Below are 18,458 nucleotides of genomic sequence, written 5' to 3'. Positions count from 1 at the left end.
AAAACGGATGTTGTTTGGTGTTTCTGACAGTTTCAAAAACCGTTTCCTGACTTTGCAAACTGATCGCAGAATAGCATTTTTTGTTGTTGCAATTTATCATCACGGCCGAAAATGTTCCTATAGTACTCATCCTTTGCACAATGTCGCCCTCTAGTGGACGTGAGAGCGGGCGGCGCGGCGGAGCGGCAGAGCGGTGGCCGAGCGGCGGCGGTTGTTATGGTGAAGCGTTTCCCCTGAGGGTCGGCGACGGCAGCACCTGATTCAGTTTCAGAGAACAACCAGCCTACGAAGGAGGGTGACAGGCAACACGAACTCCACAGGTACGTTGAAATGTGACCTTCATTTCCTGGTTCATTCCCGTACGCGACGGGTACCGTTTCCACTTTGAAGATAGTATTTAGTTTAGTTTAGGACCACGGCTTTTATAATGTTTGTTATCCGTTTCACCCAAGGAGTGCAACGCAATTCGCTCCTCCGACTGGAGGCTAACGCTGAAGCCAAGCTAAGCCGGAGCCCTGCCACACAACACAATAACGCACTTTAACGCACGAAATACGTCTCAATTCGACGGTTCATTTGTTTGGGGCAGTTCTTTACGAAGTCACTATTAGTTTGGTGGGGTTCCAACACTTGTTAGAGAGCGTGTGGCTCCTCCAGAGAGACGTGGTGTGGATGAATGGATCCAGGTGGTTGTGGCGGCTACCTGTCAGACCACCGGCCACCTGTCGGTGCTGGTACGGGGGCTGGTCCCTCGCCTCGGAGTCACCCCTCCACACTAAACCGTGAAGGGGACGAGGGGGATACGATGACATCCACACCAGGTCCAGACTATTAGGGGGTTGATCAGGATGGACGAGGGTCGTGTCCCGCAGGGTTTCTCCTTTTCATTACTAGCCCTGTTGGAAGGGATGCAGGGAACAGGGTTGTGGACGGCGTGCATGCTTTATGCTAACCCGTGTTGTACCGGTTCTAAATAGTAAGATGTCGTGTGCGTGTTGATTTGGACACAATGGAGTTCTATCCAATGTAGGCCAAATCCAACAGAAGATCTGATTAAAAACCCGGTCATGCTTTCTTGGCAGATCTGTTATCAAAGTGCGTCTTGATCGTATGGAGGCTGTCTATGGGCCGGGGGTAAAGGTTGGTGGACTATAGGCTTCTGCGCCCTGCACATGATTTCTTCCAATAGATTATCATTATCCGGCTGCCTATTGTCTATTGTACATAGACCAAAGTCCGTTTGTAAAGAGCTCACTCCCATTATGACAATCTCAGATGTGTTTCAATGAGCGTTTTGGTAAAAGATAAATACATATTATCAACAAGCTCTAATGTTAATACGTACAAAATGTAAAATAAATAAATAAATAAAATGGAAGATAATAAATATAAATGTTTATCTACTAGTACAGAGTTTCCTTTGAGTCATTGCAAGTCACAACCATAACAAGATATTTCCTATCACGTAAACTCGCACATCTAATCCTCGGATCAAGACAAAGTAAGAAAATCTGAGTAGGCGGCCACCACTACATTGTTCACTTTCTGTCTATTTCTAATGACAATTTTCAAATACTTTTTCAAATTCCCTTGGCCTTGAACTTGGTTAACAGCAGCTTTTCAGTCTTTTGGATAAAGAGCAAAAACAACATTTTAACCGACATGTCATCCTCTTAAAGAATCAGCCGGCCTATTTTTCTCTGTGGCTTTGTGCTTGTACAGGACATGGCCCAGGCTTCCTGCGTAGACACAGTACGTAGAGCCGTAGTGAGCCAGTCACTCTGTAACCTCCCCATCCTTCCTCCCACGTCTTTACACTATCTTGAGTGCAGTCTTGCCTCCACATCCTCTTTCCTCCCCCCCCCCCCCCCCCCCTATATTTGTGTATATATAAAGCATGCCCCTCTACTATAAATGTGTTTCTCTACTAGAGTTCCAGTATCTCCCTCCTCTGTTGCTCTGGCCTTGTGTTGTGGCTTTACTTGACATTTTTCTGTGATAACTAAGCAGGCTAGCTTTACCTACTGCAACCGCATTTAGAAGGGCCATTTTTGCAGTTCCTTGTTGACCCCCCACTTCACAAAACAAGATGTTTTGTTGATGTTCTGTCTCAAACTGGTATTTTAGATAAAGATTGGGAAGAGGGAGCTGGTTACATATTTGGCTTGTTGTGCTGATTCAGTTTGGCAAGCAGGATCATTCTCGATTCACAGAGCTGCATCGAGTCAGCAGGGAATTGCTCATTGTTTAATGGCTCATGGCTCATGCAGGTCATGTCTAATGGCACACTGGCCCAGTGGACTGAAACAGTGTTTTCGCAGTTTGGTTTCCTGAGTCCCTGAAACTGTTTTTCTACTAATCCTTCCCACTTAAAATGTACAACAGGTTTTTGAATCAAGAAATCCAGAATCCTCTCTGGGAACACTCAAGTAGTATCTTCCTGTGTGTTATCTTTTAAATACCCATGTGTTCCTTAGGTTTATGTACAATCGGGCGGTGAATGTACAACCGTCTGTTAATGGGTCCACAGTCTGTGGACATCTGTAGAACAACCTGACAGCTGAAAGGTGTGGTTCATTGGCTCTGCCATTTGCAGTTTCTCGCCTTAAAGGTCCAATGTGTGCAGTTTAGAAGCAGCCTCTCACCCCTCCATGACCAAAGACTACCGTGGTCTGTGGCTTCATTGTGTAAGGTGCCAACAGGTATTCCTGTTTTGTGAAAAAGGGATGAAAACGTTTTTATTCACACTCTTTGACAGCTCTAGGCTGGGTATAAATCAGTTTAACCAATCAAAATCTGGCATCTTTTACATGGTTACCATATTCAGTGAACATATTGTAGGAAAGGGCTGATATGATAGCCTATTTGATTGATAGCCTATTGATGACTAGACTATTAGTACATTCTTAATTAACTGTTAGTTAATGCAGTAATGAGCATTAAATAACATTTAAGTAATGTTGTTTAATAGTTTAATATAGTTCCTTTATTGTAAAGTGTTGCGACCAATACATTGATCTGCTATTAGTCCCCCTCACTATGGTCATACAGCCAGGTAGCTAGCGTTTGCCTCATCAAATCGAATTCCTCTCAGGATTTCTCCAGTGCTAATTGCTTGTTTAACTTGGAAATAAGAAGTTACATGCACTATGCTATGTCACATTGACTTTAATGGGAAAGACGGATAACTGCTTCATTAGGATAATCCCATGACTGGTGATGATTCATTGCAAACAAGAGAACACACATAAGCACCTCCCCACGATGCTGTCTCCATGACTCATTGTCCTGTGGTCGGAAAAATCAAATTTGCTCATTAGGTGTATCATGCAACTCCCATTCATGTATATTTTGATTACTTGAAGGCCTTTTAAAGTCGGTGAGATGTTCCGTCCCATTTGATTTGAAATACTTTTGTCTGAAAACCGGTTAGTCTGGTCCACTAATATTGACTCGATTATAAAACTCTTTCCTCTGTACGGTTTTCTACGGCACCTTTTGTCTTTCGATTGCAGTAAGCTCATGTCTCATAGAGAAATATTAGGCTGGTTATGTGATGCCTCTCTGAGTGATGTTGTGCAAGCTTGGCATAAGCTGTGTTCACAATCATAGGAGTTAATGCTTGTGTGGCCTTGGCTTGCCTGCGATTTCACAGGTCCCCAGGGAGTACGAACCTACAGCCTGAATTTGAGGAAATCCTTACATTGTGGCCAGGGAAAAACTTAGCAAAGTAGCAAGAAGAAAAAAATGACCACAGTTTTGGCTCGTCTAGTCTACTTACTTTAATGAAATACATGACTGATGATACTAAATTATAATAAAGAGAATGGAATGTGGTTATCCTTGATCCCTGTGTAGCTTTATCTCTTCCTTCAACACCCTAAAATATTTTCTACAAACGTCGTCCCCCCCCCAAACCGCTAACTTTGAATCTCGAGAAGAACTCTCCCCTCCACCGCAATCGTGGTAGTAGTAAAAAGCCACACACACACACACACAAACACACACACACACACACACACACACACACACACACACACACACACACACACACACACACACACACACACACACACACACACACACACACACACACACCCCGTTCACGCGGCGAGCGTGCTAGCGCCGCGTTCACTCTCCCCTATCTGTGTGAGTGCCTCCAGTTGACCTTCCTCCCTGCGCTCTCCCCACTAAATAATAGACGAGGTGCATGGAAGGAGCGGAGCCCGCGAGACGTGTAACCCCGTACCGGTACAGCACAGCCCCCTGCCGACGGCGGGGCCGACCTCGTCACGCTTGGATCCTTCCCCAAAAAATAAAACCCATCGTCGCAGGCTAGAGGGCCGGGCCTTTAGGCCTCTCCTTGTAGCCGACTCCCCGCTCCACTCACCCCTGGCTGCCTACGCTCAAAAGGCGAACATGGCCGCCGTGCAGCGAAGAGCGTGTCTTGGACGGCGGGGTGTGTCAATCATTAATGAAAAACGTCCCCGGGTCTCGGGTTTCCTCCGGGATAGAGGCGGGAGAGGATGGGAGCGGGGAGGGGGGGAGGGTGGGAGGGGAGGAGGATGGGAGGGGAGGGAGCTCAGGGGTTAAAGATAACAGGATTAGGAGTGCTGAGCGTGTGCGGTAGAAGGTAACCTACACTCAACAACACACACTCCCCTTCTTCCTGTCCCACTCACAGTCGCTCTCGCTCTCTCTCCCTCCACAGGTGAACGCACCCAAAGGCGAAGGCCGCTGTGGTGGTGAACCAGCCCCCCTGGATTAGCCGTGGACTGCCGGGGCCGACCGTTAAGACGTTCACAGTGGGGGCCTCCCCCCCTCCCCCAACAAACACACTCACCCTGGGATTACAGCCTCCGTGGCGACTCGCAACGCCGACTCCCTCACCTTGTGGTTGAATGAGGCCTTGTGCAATGTTAAACCCCCCCCCGTGAATGTGCCTTTTCATTCTCCGGCGGCTGGAAACGTTTTTTTTTCCCCTTCTGACTCCTAGGAATGTGTGAGCCGGTTCCTCCGCTGTAGCTTTATTCCGCAGCCATGGCCTCCTGTGACTCCCCCGTCGGATGTACACGCTGCCCTGGCCCGTCCCCTTCCGAGCGGATCGGAGGGTAACCTCGCCACCTCTCCTCGTTCGCGGGGCGCTTGGCTGACCGGTCGCGTTTCACTCTCAATCCCCCCCCCCCCCAGGTTTCTTGTCATAGTTTGCAGATTTTTCGTCACCGGCTTGGACTACGGTCCTTTGGACTTGACCCTCCCGGGATTTACGTGGATGCTTAAACTGTTGGATTGTTTATCTTTTGTATGACTTGGGGTTGAATAAAGAGGACCGGGGGTTAAAGGAGACGGTGAGCCCGACCTCGCTGCCGTCAGCATGTCTCGGACGTCATGAAGCCACCTTAAATCCACCTTGTCCGCCTGGTTCAGACTTTGGACGCCAACAATCGTGCTTATTTCACCTGGAGATAAACCTCACCTCCACCTCGCAGGAAGGCCTGCTGCTTCCATGGGGCCAACCGGCTAGGGGTCGGAACAGGTCGACGCCGGAATCGTTCCTTAAAGGATCTTTAAGCCCCAGCGACGACGACAACAACAACAACAACAACAGGAAGAGGCCAGGGTAGCGCAGAGGGGCGGGGCGGCGGCGGTGGCATGGCCGCAGAGCACGGCGAGCTGCTGGGAGAGATGGCCACGGTGGGTCGCCTGAGTGCCACGGAGCGGCTGAAGCACGCCCAGAAGCGCCGCGCGCAGCAGCTGAAGGGCTGGGCGCAGATGGAGAAGGACTCGACCCGGGGCTCCAGGGCCAAGGCGGACAGGAAAAAGGCCCGCACCCGGAGGGTGAAGTTCCCCGACACCATCACCCTGCTGGAAGCCGCCTCGCGCAACGACGTGGAGGAGGGTGGGTGGAGCGCACACGCACAAAAACAAACGGATGGACGGAGACACACACACACACACATACATACATACACACACAGACAGACAGACAGCGGCATACAGACACACACTAGCTGACAGACAGATACAGACAGAAAAACACACACATTGAGCGTAGAGCAGTTAATAAGTGGTATTTGACTCCCAGCCATATATAGCGGGCAGGTTAGTTTGGTATCTAGGGGGTCCTACTCCAAAAAATACTGTGCTGGGTCAATCCCCATATTGAATATACTTCCTTCATCCAGATGCCCAACCCCTACCTGATCTTGTATTGACCTGTATCTCAATGCGAAGTAAATGTAAGCTACTATGGGTAAGAACGTCTGCTGAATGACTCAATTGTGAATTGTAATACTAAATCGTAAAGCATTTGCATATATATGACAGCAAAAGGCGTACATTACCTTCCACTGACAAAAGCGTGGTTTGTGCCACTGCAAGGGTTTGAAAGGATAGGTCAGTTTTCATTTTACTATAGGGAAATGATGTACATTTGATTGGCATTTAATTTTACTTGCATAAGACTGGGAAACTCCAACATGCACTCGAAGTCAATGCCACCATAGACAGAGAGTCCCTGCCAGCTAAGACCACACTAAGGGAGGGGGAGCACTTGATTCGCTCTGACTGTAGGACCTTGTGAGCAAGCTCCTCTAAAATGGAGGGTTAATTACTAGGGGTCAGGATATTCGCCCTAGTGAGTCACAAGAAGCATGACCCACTATAGTGTTCAAGCCAATGAATATTGAGAACTTAGTTATTTTTAAAGGCCAGGCATGCTCTCTCTCTCGTTATTTATTTATTTATTTATTTATTGATATATACACACACACACAGCCTCACCTGATATCCTTTGTAACGGCTAGTGATGAAACTGGGAGGTGCCCTAAATGCCACGACTAATTATGTATCTACCAAAGGTACTCTGCCAAGTGAGTCATTGTGTGTGTGTGTGTGTGTGTGTGTGTGTGTGTGTGTGTGTGTGTGTGTGTGTGTGTGTGTGTGTGTGTGTGTGTGTGTGTGTGTGTGTGTGTGTGTGTGTGTGTGTGTCTCTGCAGTCAGGGAGCTGGTGAAGAGTGGAGTCAGTCCGGACCTGTTCAACGAGGATGGACTCACAGCCATGCATCAGGTGAACACACACCTCCAATATCCTCAATTAACTCATTTATTTATTAACAGCAAGTTGACTGACCGTAGCTATGGCATGTACAATAGAGTTATTGTGGAGGCACGACAGATTTGATCAAAGGGCCTTTGAGGTTCAAACACCTGCCTAGTGCCTACACATTACACCTGGCTCGCTTATGTATATGCAAACACGCACGCACGCACGCGCTCTTCCTCCTGGCAGGGGTTAAGGGGGCAGAGCAGGTAGCCTGGGAACCGGATGGTTGCTGCTTTGAGTAGTGAGACATGGTTTGAGAAGTGAGACACCTCGTACATGTGAAGGCACCTCACCATAACTGCTCCCGACGAGCCGGTGTTTAGCTTGCATGGCTGACACCGCTGTGGTGTATGAATGTGTGCTTGAATGGGTGAATGTGAGGCAATAATTGTAAAGCACTTTGAGTGGCCAAAGGTATGAAAGCGCCAAATAAATGCAGTCCATTTACCATATACATTCACACTATGGTTGCAGTTTTTAGTTGCTTACTTTATACTTATGTCTTAACAGTGAGGTTGGTCTCCTCTTTGGTCTGTATGTTTACGTTCTGCTCATACCCAAGCAGCTCACCAGCCACGGTTTGCCTTCTATTTAGTCCGGCCTGTAACGTTTCTCCTAGTGTACTCAGTAAAAGTTGGCTCACGTTCAAAATAATTTGGACATTAACTTTAAAATTCCTAGATTCTTACTCAGCCACTGGATGTGAAGATAAGGTCAAAGATGGAATGGAGGGTCAAGCCTGGTTTCCTTTTTTGGACCTTTTAAAGGAGCAGTTTGAGGGAGATCCGGTTGGTATGTTGTGGTTTGGCAACATGCAGCCCAAATACAGACAGTGGACCTAGAAATAATTTATAATGCTATCCAGCAAAGCAGAGCCCTATGTCTATTCCCTTATTGTTGTTCTCCCTCTACCTGGCCCAGATTCTAGCTACCCTGAAGTGCAAGCAATGATGGCCACTGACTTATTGTTTGACTACATTGAACAAAGCCATTAAACAATAAACCGGGTTATATAATAGTTTTCTATATTGGACGATCAAAGAAATAAAACAATGTTCTCCACCGTTGTTTGACTGTGGTTAGAGTGGAGTGTTAATCCACAATGTAATACATCGAAAACCAAACGGCCCACTGGCCTAACAACCTCATTAGTTGTATAAACACACCTATCGCTACAATCTTTGTCTGCTACAAGCTGCTTTGGCAGGGCAGTAGGCACACTGTGACCCTGTGGATTAACAGTGGCGCAGTAAAGATTATTAATAAGTGAATAAACCCCTCTCTGTTCCTCTCCTCCCCTCCAGTGCTGCATCGACGACTACACCGACATGGTGCAGTGTCTTCTGGACGCCGGCGCCAGCGTCAACGCGTGCGACAGCGAGCTGTGGACGCCGCTGCACGCCGCCGCCACCTGTGGCCACACGGGGCTGGTGCAGCTCCTGGTGCAGGCGTGAGTCCCGCTCGTCGATGGCATCGTAGGGTTTTATGTGTTGCATGTCTTCCCTTACAATGCACCAGACCACCTGGCCACCTGATCAATAGGCACATGCACGCAGAAGGGCACACACACAGTCACACACACAGTTGCACACACACACAGTCGAACACACACAGTCGAACACACACACAGTCGAACACACACACACAGTTGAACACACACACACACACACACAGTCGAACGCACACACACACACACAGTTGAGCACACACAGTCTAACACACACACACACACACACACAGTGTCTTACACGCACAAACACAGTCCCACAGGGCTCTTTGTGTCACTCTCTCTGTCAGTAGGACAGGGAGACATCGGAGAGTAACTAGGCCAGTAAAGACCACACACACACAAAGAAAAACAACAAGACACTCTGAGTGCAAAACCGTAGCAATTGAGATACACTCGGCCCCTGAGTCACAGCGTTGTTTAGATGGATTTAAGCGAAAGGCTCACAATTTCCTTCCAGTGAGTTTCCCATCTTGAGCAATCCTACAATGGGTCAAATGTGGCACTGAAAACATCTGTGTTTGACAAGTGCTTTTACCGTACTAGTTACTGTGGGACCTCCTCTTGAATGCAATTCATACGCTGCATCACTTCTGTTGTTATTTAGCATGTGTTAATGTGCATAGTTATCTTCATGAAATACACAGTTTCGTACTGAACAGGATTTCAATCAACACAGTCTGATACAGATCTCTGCCTATGGTGTTGCTTCGTAAGCAGCTGAGCGCTGGAGTGTTTTCTGATTTTAAAACTGATTTATGAACCATAAATCCAAGACGCATTTCAGAGCAAGGCGAGAGCTGTCGAAACAGTGTCTGCTGAGACAGAATGAGCCTTGTGTGACTCAGTCTCTCTATTTAGAAACCTCTACTGTGGCCCGGCCGTCTCCTGTAAACACAGTACAAGTCTTTCTGGAGAGAATTGCATTTACATAAACAAAGCAAGCGATGCAGATGCTCAACCTATGATTCGCTCAGACTGCTCTGAGTCACCTGGGCTGATCTACGCTCTGTGTGTGTGTGTGTGTGTGTGTGTGTGTGTGTGTGTGTGTGTGTGTGTGTGTGTGTGTTAATCTAATGGTGTCCTGTGTGTGTGTGTGTGTGTGTGTGTGTGTGTGTTTCCGTGTGTGTGTTTCCAGAGGTGCGAATTTGCTGGCTGTCAACGCCGACGGCAACATGCCCTATGACCTCTGTGAGGACGAGGCCACCCTGGAACTCCTGAAGTGATTATGGCCGAAAAGGGTTAGTAGGAGCAGGATTAGTAGACGTAGGATTAGTGGTAGGATTAGCAGTAGTAGCAGCAGTGCTAGTGAAACACTTAAATGCGGTAGTAGTTAATTTATGAATTAAGATCGTCCAACTGCCACAGCCCTTTCGTTAAAACAACAAAAGAGGATGTCTCAGTTATTAAGTTATTAAGCAGGAGAGGATCAACAGCTCTGGGTTCTTGACCATCATGCCTCATGTCTATGTCGTGTGTTCATCCGCGTACGCCCGCCTGTCTCTAGGGATCACCCAGGAGCGCATAGACGAGTGTCGAGGGGCGAAGGAGACGGCGATGCTGAAGGACATCGAGGCTCTGGTGCAGAGCAAGGCCGACCTGAACGCACAGGACGACAGCGGGGCCACAGTGGTGAGCCATCGCACCGGTTCAACCCGCCACGCGTTCCCCGCACTAGGCTAGCTATGTGATCACAATCTGGTACGGAGCGTTGCCTGTTATTTTTAGCTCATTTGAATCGCGAGCAAGCCACACCAGCACACTAGGGAGGATTGGGTGTGTCCTAAATCCACAGAGAAGCTGTACACAGAAAACCCGGTTTTAAATGATGCTCTTTTCTGCCAAAATGTGTGGGGAAGAGGAGGAGGAGGAGGAGGAGGAGGAGGAGGAGGAGGGGGGGGGGGGGGGGGGGGGGGGGGGGGGGGGGTGAGCTCATTTGGCTGGGGAACACTTGCGGCACAGAGGTTGTTCTGTAGGAGTAAGGTGGGGCCGTGGACAGGTCTGCTTCGGTTGCTATTTCTACTCCACTCAACTGCGTTGGCTCCGCCTCTGTCCACAGCTGCACATAGTGTCCGCTAACGGCTACCTGTCTGTGGCCGAGCTGTTGCTAGAGAACAAGGCCCAGGTGGAGGTGAAGGATCTGGACGGCTGGACGCCCCTGCACGCCGCCGCCTGCTGGGGACAGGTGAGCGCTGCAGCCACACCGAGGCTGTGGATCCCACCGGGAGACTGCGCCAGACCTGGACCTACGGTGGACCCGGTTCCACCCGGCAGAGTAGACCGGATTTGTAGATTTGACCGTGTGATAGAGTTACGCTTAAACCGGAACACTGGATCAAGCAGGGATTCGGTGAATGGTGTAACGCAGTATAGAACCGTTATAGGAACAGTCGGCCCTTTGTCTTGAGGTATTTTTCTGCTTAACGTTTTCGTAATGAACTCGCAGTGTAGAAAGTACCAAGTTTTAAAATAGTGCTATTGCCCTCGCAGCATGCGTTGCCTTCTCCCTTCTCTGAGCCACCCTGACGATGGCTCCCGTGCGTCTGTCCCGTCCCAGCTCCAGATGGTGGAGCTGCTGGTGGCCCACGGGGCGAGTCTGGACACCAAGTCGGTCCTGGAGGAGACGCCCTTAGGTGAGGCCTGCACCCATGCCCGGTGACTCACGGTTCTCACCCTGATCCGCCACAGATACTTGCACTCAGCTACTGCTATAAACTAAACGTCTCTCTAGATTACGTCAGAACGTCCCTAAATGGAGATACGGGTTTGTTTTATGTCCCAGAGTTACATTTAAGCATCCCTTGCCCTGGGTTTATAAATATTACATTTTTTTCTCCCTCTCTCTCTCTGAATACCATCACAATGGCCAGTACTTATTTTCTATTTCAATAATGTTGGCTTGTAATAGTACTTTGTCCAAATAATGGCACGCATTGCACTATTGACCATCCCTGGGAGAAGGGATCCCCCACTGTGTTCCTTCTCAAGATTCCTTCCATGTTAGTCAAGGAAGTTTGGGGGGCTAGGGTTAGGGGGTTGTCATAAATATATGGCCTGTAAAACCCTTTGAGGCTAACGGTGATTAAGGGCTCTACAGATATAATAGACTTGGAATTGACTTGACTTCAAGAGGCAGATATTGAGAGCGAGCCGTCAGACCCTGTGTGACACATGTCTGGCCGTGTTGCTGCCCCCCCCCCCCCCCCCCCCCCCCCCAGATGTGTGTTCAGACGAGGAGGTGCGCGGCAAGATCCTGGAGCTCAAGCACAAACACGACGCCATCATGAAGAACCAGGGCCGCCACAAGAACACGCTGCAGAGACGGGCCTCCAGCACGGCCAGCCGGGGGTAAGCATCTCCTTGGGAGCACCAGGGGCCCAGAACCAGGGGCCCAGGACCAGGGGCCCAGAACCAGGGGCCCAGCCCTGGGGCCGCTGGCTCACTTTTAGACATGGTTCAATCTTACATACATTCATACACATTCAAACGTTCAAACCAAAAACCGAAACAAAGAGAAAACTATTTATGAAAAAAGGAATGACTGCCAGCCCAAAAGTAAGGTATCGGTTTCGATAGTCATTTCAAACATGCATTTAAAAAAAAAAAAAAGTAAGAGCAAGTGTCTCATATTATATTGTCCTGGTGAGGTTCCCACTGCTGTTATTTTTACCTACGACAATGTCCTGAGATTTGTATGGTGCGGCCGACAGTTGGTTTGGCATTCAAACGACATCTAGATGCTTCACGGGATAGAGCAGTGAAGTTGAGGAATGGAGCTCCCCTGGTTTTAAGCCTCGCTGCTTTTGGATGTCAAACTGTCACGTGACTCACCTCAATATACTGCTCCTTATCTACTGCTCTATCTGAGCTTGATGAGGTAAAACACCTGGACCAGGATAAGGAATCAGCTGAGGCAGAGTCAGATGTTCCAGTTACTTCAAAGTCTTTGTCTCTCACCAGCTAGCTTGCTTGCACTCTTATACCTGAACAAACACAGCCATGTTACTACAACAAGAGCGTGACTTTAGCGAAGGACACTTTTATCCTAAAGCGACCTCCGCGATAAGCGTTACTCTGAGTGATCGGAGCACACGGTCAGCATTGAAGCCACTCCAAAAATGTTATGCGAAAGTCAGTAATATGCCACCAGGTGTGAGCGGGATTAGCCATTACAAGCCGCTTGAAAATCTGCCCTTACCTGTGCCTCAGTGACATCATAAGTAGGCGTGTCCACCTAGATGTATGATGGATAGATAAGCAACATTTGATGCAGTCCACTGGGTAGTAGGGCTGGGCGATTAAACAAATTTTGATCGCGATTTCAGTTTTAGCGTCAAATGGTCACAAAATTAACAATCTTGTTTTTCGATTTTTTTTTTTTATTTTATTTTCAAATATTTTTTTAAGATTTTATAGAAAGGACAGAACAGCTGGAAACATATATGTATATCATTTTAGATTGGAACTTTTCTTTTTGACCATTTTGTGTATTTTTTTTAAGGCGAAATTTCAAAGTTCTCAATGACAAAGATTTTTTTTGGGAGAGTCATGCTGAATAAATACAACATAACTGTTTGAATAATAAACAATTATGTTGACTAATAATCGTGATTAAGATTTTCCCCCTAATCGAGTAGCCCTACTGGGTAGGCTGGTAGACTGATCCATCCAGCACACATCTCGGTGGACACTGGTGATGTCACTAAAACGCAGGGAAAGGCGGTAACGGCTAATCACACCCGGTGGCATTAACTAACCCCATGAAGGCGACACAAGCGTCCGAGGAAACTCGAAGCGTGACGCTGCGTCACCAACCCGCCCCCCGCAGGAAGGTGGTGCGGCGCGTGAGCGTGAACGAGCGCTCCAGCCTGTACCGCCGCGAGCACCACAAGGAGGCCATGGTGTGGCAGGAGAGGGGCCGGCAGCCCGAGCCCCCCGACGACGACGAGGACAAGCAGACCGACAACGAGCTCAACAAGCACGCCGCCATGGTAACGGGGGGGGGGGGATGGATGGGAGGGACAGTTGGAGAATATCTATTACGTACACATTTGTAAAAACAAAACTAAAGTGGGATGAAGATTAGAGAAGTTTATATAAATTTATAAATCTGTTTTCTGTATTTATCTTCTTTTTGTTTGTAGACCTACTTTTTTATTTTATTTTATTATTATTATTATTTTTTGAATCCTTTCCTCATTACGACTACTGTCCTGTACATCTGGGATTATATATTTTACCCATCCCAGACGTTAAATTGAGTGTAGGAGCGAGGTGGTTAGATGGTACAGGACCGGCAACTTGCTTCAGTCTTTCACCCCCACTCTCAACAAAACAATATCGACGGTAAGAACGTGCACATGACCTCACACACCTCACACACCAACTGTCTTATCATCCACCGGGACTAGCGACTGACCGCCACGAACATGATGACGACACCGACCACCCAGCCTCAGAGCCCTCTCACCACCTCCCCCTCCGTGTCTCCCCAGGTGGCCGGCGCCAGCACCAGTGCCGCGCCCCCCCCTCAGAACGGGGATCCGTCGGAGCCCCACGAGGAGCCGCCCTCGGGCCTGGAGAACGGCGGGTCCCCGGTCTCGCCCGCCGCCTCGGTCCCGGGGGAGCAGTGGGTGGGCGGGGGCCTCATGGACCGCAGCGCCTCCTACCAGCTCAGCCCCGCCGCCGCCGCCCCGGACGCGGGCACCAACGGCAACGGCGAGGCGGGGGCCAACGGCAACGGCATGACCCGCGAGAAGTCGTACCAGACCCTGGCCGACCTGAAGCGCCAGCGCGCCGCCGCCAAGCTCAACAAGTACCCGGCCCCCGCCCCGCCCCTCCTCCCCGCCCCAGTGGAGGAGGAGCCCCCCGGGACGGAGGAGGAGGGCGGCGGCGATGACGCTCCAGGGGAGGTGGTCCGCAGTGAGCCCGCCGGGGACCCGACGACGATCACCATGACGACGGGGCCGGCGGCGCCGGCGCTGGTGTCCACGTCGAGCCAAGTGTACTTCACCCCCGCCAGCGGGGACCCCCCCTTGCTCAAGCTCCGGGCCCCCGAAGAAGAGCAGTCCACGGCTAAGGAGCCCTGCTGTAGACTCATGTAGACACACACCTCCGCGTGGGTGCACCACACACACATTAAACACACACACGAGCAGCCGTGTCCTTTGATGTGTGGCTGAACATTATCCGGGTGAACGTTCCTTCAAGGATTCTTCTGGAGCTGGTTTTCTAAAGGTTATTTTTTGTTTGTTTGTTTTCTAGTTCATGGCCTGAAGGTTTTGGCCGACTCTCCAAGGAACGAATGTACATTTAAGTGGTGGTTCCTTTTCCCCCATGTCTGTTGTCATGGGGAGCGTATCACCACCTGCCCTTGGCACTAAGGGTCTCACCATTCCAAGAAGAAGCAGCAGCCTGCCTAATAAGGCGCCTGAATGTAGTGCATTGGGATCGCGACCACGACGACTTCATATTTTAACGTTAGGACGCCATCTAGTGGCCGATATGAAATGTTTCCAGTGTTATCCACCTAATCTAGTGTGGCCTCCTGCTTTCGTTGCTCTTATTTGTACACCCTAATTTTTTCCTTTTATAGTCACAGTCAATACTGACATTACTTTAAAACTAGCTAAATTACCACGGTGTGTTGGGAAGTTTAATCACCCTAATCTGGATTTGAGAGTCGAGGATTTGATTGACTTTTTTATCAAAGAACTTCTATAAGTCGTTTTTGTGATCATGAATGGTACCTATTGTACATTGATACTCGCTCTGTATAAGAGGCCTGTGAATGTCAAAACAAGTCCTGACATTTCAGTTTTCAGACTGACAATGGAGGAGTTTATTCCCTTCAGAGCACTAAGAAAAGAAATGTCTGCAAGGTTGTACGATATTTCGATAATGCACCATGTTGTGGTCGGCTCAGTTTCAATCACCATGATAAAAGTTCTCTACATTTCTATTTTATTTTTCTCCAAATGGAACCAAATTATTTATTCTCTCTAATATATATATATAGATATATATATAGATATATATATATAGATAGTGTGCACAGCAAAAATACTGCCTGATCTTTGTGAGCTTGAGATTTCGGTTGTCTTGATTCAATAAGGATTTATTGAAAAAGATGACATGAAGTACAGTCCTTATTTGAGATTACTAGTGCCTTTTTTCGAGGTTTACAATGCAATTGATAATCATTCGTTCCCATAGGATCCCTGCTGAAAGTTGGTGTGCAGCGGGATAATCCAAGTCATTCATACAGTAGTGTAGGTGGCCGGTAGCTTAATGCACTATTACCATCTCTAATTGACTGGAGAGGTTGGGTTTCTCATTGATTTATACTCCAATGTACATCGCCTTTTCACCAAATGATTTTGTATTTTTAATGTCACTGTTGTTGATCTGATGTACCAAGTGATGGCTTCATTTACATACACCCCGTTCACTCACGAAGGAGAGAGTGATCGGGGGGGAGGCGCGAAACAAAACGCAAAAATAATGTATTTAATGTTAAGAATTAAGAATTCCTATCATTTGCACGGAGGCGTCATCAAAGGACAAAACATGGGTCCCATATACTTTAGCTAGCATGGCATGGGTAGAATATACTAGAGGACAGGAGGCCATCACCTGCAGCCATGGTACATACTCAGCAGGCTCATAGTCATAAGGAGTAATGAAGCCTGTGGTCCTGCAATGGCCGCCCTGTGGCAAAGGTATGTTCTACTGTACAAACTGGAGTAAGAGAACCATTCCACCCGTGCGAATGCACGATCGTTAGGAGGAAGTGGCCGTGGCCTCTGACGGACAACTGAAACACGTTTCATGTTTTAACCTCTGCCGAGTTGCCCTGGGGCATGGCATGCCCTCCCTCTGCTGGTTAATTCCTGTCATTGTTTTTTTTTATGGGTGTATTTATTTATTGAATGCCAGTTTTCCAATTGAATTCATTAAAAACACACAAACTCATGACAATTTGGCTCAAAAATGTCAAATTAGCTCTATTGTTCTCAGCTTTGGATTTGGAAAAAGCTTTTGACTCAGTTGTGTGGGGATTTCTCTATTTAGTAATGAACAGATTTGGCTTTAGTGAAGATTTCATACGTTGTATCCAGACACTACTCCTCTGCTACTGGAAGAATATAGGTGAATGGTAGTGTTTCTAACTCCATAACTCTGCACCGTGGCTGCAGGCAGGAATAACCCGCTAGTCCCAGTCTTTTCCATTTATTTATCAAACCCACACAATACAACAGGGGTCAGATCTGAAGGGTAGGAATGGGAATATAGGAAGTGTGGAGCATAAGGTTAGTCTTTAGACACAGATGATGTGGTCAGAATCATGGACCCAGGTTCTGGGTATATATGATATATATATTATGTATACATTATATATTATTATATGTAATATATGGGGTACATTCAGGATCCTTAACATACAGAAAATGGAGGTTCTGATATTCAATTACACTCTGAAGCAAGAATTCACTGCAAAATATAATTTAAAATGGCACTCATCCCCCTCAGGTATCTCAGAGAAGGTCTACCCAAAGATCTATCGGTTTTATTTGATATTAACTACAACTGGGTTTTTTAACCAGTACAACATTCACATCCCTGTATCTTGGACATATCCCTAACGGCTAAGTCAAGATGATGCTTGCCTCCTAAGGATCTTCTTGGCAGCAAGCAAAAAGAACATTACAAAATACTGGCTTCCAAAAAACTGCCCTACTGATGGCCTCTTTGTCAATATGGTTAATCATCTCCATACTCTTAGAACAGTATTTATTTGGCCAAAGTATGTTTCATATGTGACATTATATTTTAAATTAAGACCATTTTGTTTCGAATTGACTAAACATCCCATGACCTCATGCTTATTTACTATTTGTATTTTTCCTGTTTATTGCTTTGTTATCCCCTCTATTTTGAATCTGGAAAATGTTCATAAATATAAAGTGAAAAGAAAAACGTATACATCATTAATGTAGGAGAGTATGGAATAGTTCATGCAAGCACAAGGGGAGATTAGGTAGGGGAAAAACACATGTATTTTCTCCTGCTGTTTGCTAGTCTGTTAATATAATACCATTTTATTATGGCATATTTGTCTACATGCCTACATGAGTGATAATTGAGTGATAAGATATGTGTGATAACAGCTGGAGTTTAACATCTAGAACACTAACCATTGTGGTTTTACAAGTAGTATATTCGTATCAAACTAATAGTTTGTCACTGTTCACTATAGGCCTAGAAGGACAAAGGTGTGCACTGTTAAGAAGTAAAACACCTACCGCTAATAGTCCAGAATCTGCACACCATACCAACAAATACATGGAAGATGTTTTTTTATTTTTTTTTATTTCCCATGTAAAATACTATAATAATCACATATGTTTTGCGTTGGATTGTGAAGGCCGCTCGGCCCTTGTGTGACATATGTGACCTTTGGCACTGGGTCATATATCTGCTGTGTAAATACGGCTGATCTAGAGTTACAGCACTATGAGAGAGAGGGGGGGGGGGGGAAGGGCGCTTCTGCTGCTTTTAAAGCACGCCCTGTACTTTGACAACTTCGGCCCGTTTTGGCACTGCGCTGCTGCTGCTACCAAATGCAAAGTCAATAAATAGAGTTAAACACTTTTTTTTTGCCCTTCTGCAACATTTACAAAATACGCAACCGTTCACCGGAACATGCATAAGCTGCTGTCACTCACGCAGCTGTCACTCATACAAGCTCCTTTCTCTAACCCCGGATTTTTCTTTTTACTAAAGCACGGTCCCAAATGCACCGCTGGAGATCCCATTGCTAGTTGGTTATCAATGGGATAATTG

The 18,458-nt window shown here is 47.4% G+C and overlaps 1 protein-coding gene across 1 annotated transcript; it reads left to right on the top strand.

Moving 5' to 3' along the window:
• The first annotated feature begins 190 nt into the window (after positions 1–190).
• Positions 191–18,007, top strand: ppp1r16a (protein phosphatase 1, regulatory subunit 16A). The gene is given in 12 exon segments (XM_079754443.1): positions 191–320; positions 4,712–5,899; positions 6,999–7,069; positions 8,410–8,555; positions 9,751–9,827; positions 9,830–9,853; positions 10,120–10,244; positions 10,672–10,797; positions 11,170–11,245; positions 11,831–11,960; positions 13,441–13,603; positions 14,108–18,007. Coding segments are annotated over 11 exon segments (1,794 nt in total). The 5' UTR covers positions 191–320; positions 4,712–5,652; the 3' UTR covers positions 14,717–18,007.
• The last annotated feature ends 451 nt before the right edge of the window (positions 18,008–18,458 follow it).

The sequence above is a fragment of the Pollachius pollachius genome (genome assembly GCF_949987615.1).
Source record: "Pollachius pollachius genome assembly, chromosome: 17".
Classification (NCBI taxonomy): domain Eukaryota; kingdom Metazoa; phylum Chordata; class Actinopteri; order Gadiformes; family Gadidae; genus Pollachius; species Pollachius pollachius.
This window is presented reverse-complemented; position numbering and strand designations above follow the sequence as displayed.